Genomic DNA, 6,112 nt, shown 5'->3' with positions numbered 1-6,112 from the left:
AAAACGTTGTTAAACATCATAACCAATTAAAATATAGGACAAAAACAAGTTCTGATCACATAATGATTGCAGGAACACAAGAGGAAAACAAGAAAGGGGAGGAAATGATAACATCACCAACAAATAAGGTAATTGCTTATAGCCTCAATTAATATCCCCAGGACATAGAATGCTGTGAACAACTTTTTTTTTTTCCATTGAAAGACGTTAAAATTGTGCAATTTATACTGTTATCTCACATGATAATACCTTAACTCCCTCTGTGCGTGCTTCCAGATATTTGAAGGCAGCCCTGCACTCTGCATCTTTCTTTCCAGGGCAGCCAAATCATCATCATCATCATCATTGTCTCCAAGCTCCTCTTTTATGGCCCTCATCTGGAATATATTTCAATTGGCCAATGACAAATAATTACGCAGCTAAAACTTAAAAATAACAGTAAGTATGTAACAATCAAGTAAAGGTTTTTCCAGCAGCCAAACCGCTCCAAACATTAGTATGAGAAACCACCTAAAATGATCTTTACATTTGGACCATTTTCACCCTTATTTGTGCTATACAAGGGCTGGATAATATAACAACCCATAAATCATTAATTAGCTAATAACTACCAAAATCTGCAGCGCCTCTACTTTACACTCCCTCAACAATATTTGCAGACTGTAATTTAAGAAAGCTAACCTGCTGTCGCAAAAGAAACTCCTTCTGTGATTTTGACAATTGCCCTTCAACCTTTTGGGTGATCTTCTCTGCTACGCGTATTGACTGCACAAGTAAACATCAAATGACTGGATAAAGTCCACAGGGAGAATTAACTTGACTTAATATTAACCATAAGTAAATAACTGACCTGCAAATGCCTGTCAACTAACTCATTAGCTTTTGAAAGCCTTATTTTAGGATCAACAGAATCCAACATAGAGAGCTGCTCTTCAAAACTCATCTCAAAGCTAGCAACAAATATATCGGCCAATTTGTGAAGAGGAAGCGTCTCCAAAAGAACTTTTATCCTTCCACCAGTTTTTTGTTTCTACAAGCAGCACAAGAATATGAATTATCACTAGAATTACAACATAAAAACGTAACCTAAGGTTTCAATTAAAGAGAATTAAAAATCCTTATTGACTTTAGGTCAAAGTTACTGATAAGTGAAAAGAATAGGTTACATATTTTACCTGCTCAAGAACAGAAATAAGCTCCATGGCAGTTGCTTTGAACTGGCGAGACAACATCACAAACTCCGGATCTTGCTCCACTTGCTCCATTTCTAAACACAATTACAAAGTAGAAGAAACTCAGTGTACAAATGACAACAAAATGCCTAAAAACGGTGCATGGTAGAACCATAAACAACATTCCAACATTTTTGAAAACAATGCTCGCAACTAAAATAAAAAACAGAATATAGTCTGGCCTAATGCACTAGACGCACCAGAGTAAACTCTAGCCAAAGATTATAGGACATAATCTTTAATCTGGAACTACAGATTAAGCGAGAGAGAGAGACTTGTTGAAGAAAATATATATGCAACAGAAACGACACTATGCTTACACTCGTATTTTTAATGATTGTGCTTACACAAGAAAGAATGAGGCTACCAACTCACCAGCCTTAGTCATCTCAAGTGGAGATATCTTTGCAGTGCAGTAAGGACCTCGTGTGCTAAGTTCCTCTACATTGAATCGGCATAAACCTTCAAGGACCACAATGTACGTGACCCTCCCACTTGGTTTCTCCACTCCTCTTGACAAATGCAAAGCACGTGCTGCCACTCCCCTGATAAATTAGAATCAAATATTATCCAGTACAGTGAGTACAGAATTATCTAATATGAATAACTTAATGAGTAAATGAAAAGGTCCTGAATCTTGACAGTAGCAGTACAAAATGGGCTTGACCCAACAATATCTCAAAGCACAAAAACAACAGTAGATGAGTTGATTGAAAAGTACCTGTTATGCCAATGAATAACTTCCGGGTGGTTTTTCCCATCAACCTTGTGAGCATCTGATGTGCTGGCCTGAACTTTTGAGCTACGCTCCCCGGATTCACTTCCTACACCTGAAAAAGGATTTAAAAAATCACTTAGAAAACTATACACATTCTATCAAGCACGGGCAAAGAGAACTGGACCGCTTGATAGCAAGACAAGTAAACGAACAACACCTTGAGATAACACGGAGTCCATCGAGGTCATCTCAGCAGCATCTCGAACTGGAAGAATCCCAATTAAACCTTTCTCTTCTCGCTGCCATAACTCTTGCTCAACCAATTTCACACTGCAACAGTCAAAACACTTTAGTCCCCAATATTCAAACTTTCACGCCGACAAACAACGAACCAATCCGTGATTCTACTAGCTCCATATTTATTATCCAGCTAAAATACGCATAATATTAAATAAAATCCAAAGGTGACCGGGACAAAAAAAGGAAAAGGAAAAACTCAAGTAGAATTTAAGAAAAAGCTTGAGTTTCCCATAACCAAAAAATGAACGGTAAAAATGAGTTCGAATTAGAAAACTCTATAACTTTTCAAAGCGCGTATGTTTCACTAGAAAAATCAGATGAAAATAAGTCCATAGGATAAAGCCTGATATTGTACGTCAGGAAGCAAACGCAATGTTCATTTGGAAAGAGAGGAGCGATCCTAATTCCAAATTTTGAGGCCATACAAAAAAATTGCCGGACTGTAATTTTCTAGGGAAACAAACAAGAGAAAGAAAATTCATAACTCGTTAAGAAAGTCAAACATCCAGCTAAAAGGGGGGAAAAAAAGGACCTGCTATGTGAAGTGCAGCGAATTCGAATAAAGGCGCCAGGCAAAAGAACTTTGTTTCGGAACGGAAGAATTGCTAAACGACCTGGCAACTCCACCGATTGCGCCATTTTCAAAACCTTCGAATCTCAGAGAAAGAGAAAGAAAGAGAAACCACAGGAGAAAGAGAGAGAGAATACTGATTTCGTTTAGTTGAGGTTTAAATAGAGGGAAGAAAATTAAAAATAGTAATAAAAAGAAACAAGAGACGGAATCAGAGACGGAGAAGCGCGTGGGCGCCTGGGCTGCCTGGGGCTTTGGGTTGGTTTGCTATTTTCATTGCTTTCTTCCTTAAACCAAACGGCCACGCCTTCTTTTTCTTTTTCTCTTTTTCGGCCTTGTCTTCAATTTTGTTCCACCTGATCCGAATTTCGTTCTATTACTTTTTGTACTTTTGTTAGATGTAAACCCCAAGAACAGTAGTAGAAATAAAAAAATTTTCATAAATGTGGAAATTAAAATCATGCCTCTATCGTCCTTTTCTATGTGGAAATTTTGAATTTATACATTTATTTTATTTTACAACGGCCAATCAATAACTTGATCATTTTTATATTTGTATTGTGTAAATATAATAAATATAAAGTTAAATTTTATATGATACCATTAACATGAATAAAATTTATATGATTTATAACATATTTATACGATTGATGCGATTAACATAATTAAAATGATTAAATTAAAATATATACAAATAAAATATAATTATATTATTCAATTTTATAACAAACAATTATAAATATTATAATATTTATCAAATATAATTAAATTTAATCTCAACAAATCTTAATCATCATAAAAATATTTACATTTATGTAAATAAATAAATAGTTACTAAATGTATCTACATGACACTTGAATACTATTAAATAAATAAATATTAAATTGATCACAGTTTATATGAGTACGAGATAATACGATTAATTAATCGTACTTTAAATTAATTATATAAATTTGATATAATTAAGACATAATTTATTTATATTTTAACTATATTGATATTCATAAAACACAATTAACCTAAATTTAAATTTATTTAAATTTTATATCGTTTTTGTGTCATGTTATCATGTTGTATATAAAATTACCAAATCTACCAATCAAGTCTAAGACAGTTTCTTGTTCTTAATTTGCTTCTTGCAATCAATCTGACGCATTGTGATTCATTTTGTCCACTTACACAACTACAAAAATCTAGAAAGAGTATTGCTCAAAAGAAATCTATAAAAAAAAATATATTAATATATACAATAAGTTTTGTTAATATACAAGATCAAAATAAAAAGCTGAACAATTAAGAATTGTTAATATATACAATAAGATTCTTGTTAAAATAGTTCTTTTAATAAATCACAAGAACGATGAATTCAAAATATATGCAACTACTGTTAAATAGTTTTAAATTAAATATAGAATGAAAAATTATATATTATATTATATAATATAATGTGCATTATTTTGTATTAATTATAACTTACTATTTAGCATTCTTTTGATTAATAAATCAGCCAATTATTGATGTTACCGACATCATGTTGACTCCCATGTTACATCAATTATATTTATTTCATTTTCGTTGGTATTATAGATAAACTTTCGTACAAAAAGATTTGTGATGCAAAATATTTACTATATAATTATGCGTAAAGTATTTTGTCATTATTGTCCACTTTCAACGGTCATTCCCAGTTCTTTATCTCAAAACTGAAAAAATAAATCAGATTACTTTTCACATGATACTTTATTTATTTCAAGATAAATCATAAAAATGATATTGAAATAAATGTTTTTCATATTTTATTTTTTAAAATAGGAATTTTAACAAGTTTATATTTATCGAATTAATAATTGTTGAGCGGACTAAGAAATTCATGTTATTTTCGAGTCAAACTTTTAAATGAAACAAATATAATTAAAGTTGTTTGTAAGCAACGAAAAATATAAGAAGAAAAATGAATGTTTTTCATATTTGTTGTATTGATATTGTATAATTTCTACATGTAGTAAAGTCACTAAATTTTGATATTTCATTAATGATGTATTATTTTAAAAAATAAAAGTTTGATAAAGTCCAAAATAGCATTAAGTTTTAAAATCAACTTTTTAATATTTTATAAAAATTATATATTGTTTGCGTAAAAAACAAATTTATTAAAAAAAGGTCACATTTTCCAGCCCCCGGTGATGAGACGTCGCTTTTCGGCGAGTTCTGAGCCGTTGGATGTTCGGATAAGGGAGGGAGATATGCGTCAGCAAGCTGAGGGATAGGATGATCTAATGCTTGCCCGGCTGCGTGATGGTTGGTGGGGCCGCAGAGACTTAGGTACAAGTTGGTAGGTTGTGATGGGATTAGAAGGACGTGTTGTGATTTTATTGGATGTTCTTGACAAATGATTGAGGCACTCTCGAAATTCCACGTTTCACGGACGGCTAATTCTCGATTGGCCACACATCTGAAACCAATACGGATCGCAGACAATGGATGCTGCAGGCTGCTTCCCTTCCCTGTCTCTCTCTCTCTCTCCCTCCATTTCATTGGCAAATAGATCAAAACCAAAACAGTATAGAATGAGAGATGAATTTGGTCTCTCAGTCTCGCCAATCCAAGTTTTATTTTTAAACAGTAAACAAAGACCATCTCTTGTTTTCATTGATTAAGAATACGTATCTGTTTAATTGCTTCTCATAGAATAGTTAGCTTAGGATGGGAAAGGAGAGTGGAGAGGCAAAAGTGAGTGGAGGTGGGTCAAAAACAAGTAAAGCAAAGAATTCGATGAGTAATGAGTAATGATATCTAAAAAATATCTTGGAAATTTCATTATTGTTGGAAATGGGAATCCAACTCCCTCCCCTGCCCCCAACCCAAAAAAAAAACAAATTCATTGGAAGGTAGAAAAAACGTAATTGGATTTTGGAAAACCGGTAAAACAACACAATTTTCTTATGTCGCGGAAAAGCAATTAAGCTTTGGTCATGTCAACTTCTCCTTTGTTTTGTTTTTTATTTTATGGAAATTTATCACTTTAAAACACGTGCCTATTTGTTTTAAATTTTTTCATATAAATTAGGACAAGAATATGATTTTTTTTATAAATAAATACAAAATATTATATATATATATATATCATAAAGATTTCTTTACAGTAAAATCACAATTTATCAATTTTAAAATAAAGTCTTCAACTATCATAATATTTCATAAAATTTTAAAAAATAAATTTTTAAAATATAAAAAAATAGATTAAAAAGTAAATCAAAAGTAAAATAAATATATTTTTATTTGTTTATCAA

The 6,112-nt window shown here is 31.9% G+C and overlaps 1 protein-coding gene across 1 annotated transcript in view; it reads right to left on the bottom strand.

The window, feature by feature from the left end:
* Positions 1-3,195, bottom strand: part of LON2 (lon protease 2) — an 8,318-nt gene extending 5,123 nt beyond the window's left edge. Inside the window, exons 1-8 of the mRNA XM_021442153.1 lie at positions 2,783-3,195; positions 2,168-2,280; positions 1,954-2,062; positions 1,608-1,777; positions 1,176-1,267; positions 851-1,030; positions 682-765; positions 250-377 (exon numbers count right to left, since the gene is read on the bottom strand). Of these exons, the coding sequence (XP_021297828.1) occupies positions 250-377; positions 682-765; positions 851-1,030; positions 1,176-1,267; positions 1,608-1,777; positions 1,954-2,062; positions 2,168-2,280; positions 2,783-2,889 (983 nt within the window). The 5' untranslated portion in view covers positions 2,890-3,195. The remainder of the gene's footprint in view (positions 1-249; positions 378-681; positions 766-850; positions 1,031-1,175; positions 1,268-1,607; positions 1,778-1,953; positions 2,063-2,167; positions 2,281-2,782) is intronic.
* Positions 3,196-6,112: the final 2,917 nt, after the last annotated feature.

Source organism: Theobroma umbraticum, unplaced genomic scaffold (genome assembly GCF_002168275.2).
Source record: "Theobroma umbraticum cultivar Fairchild unplaced genomic scaffold, ASM216827v3 scaffold_30.0, whole genome shotgun sequence".
NCBI classification, from domain to species: domain Eukaryota; kingdom Viridiplantae; phylum Streptophyta; class Magnoliopsida; order Malvales; family Malvaceae; genus Theobroma; species Theobroma umbraticum.
The sequence above is the reverse complement of the archived record's forward strand: the minus strand, read 5'-3'. Positions and strand labels throughout refer to the sequence as shown.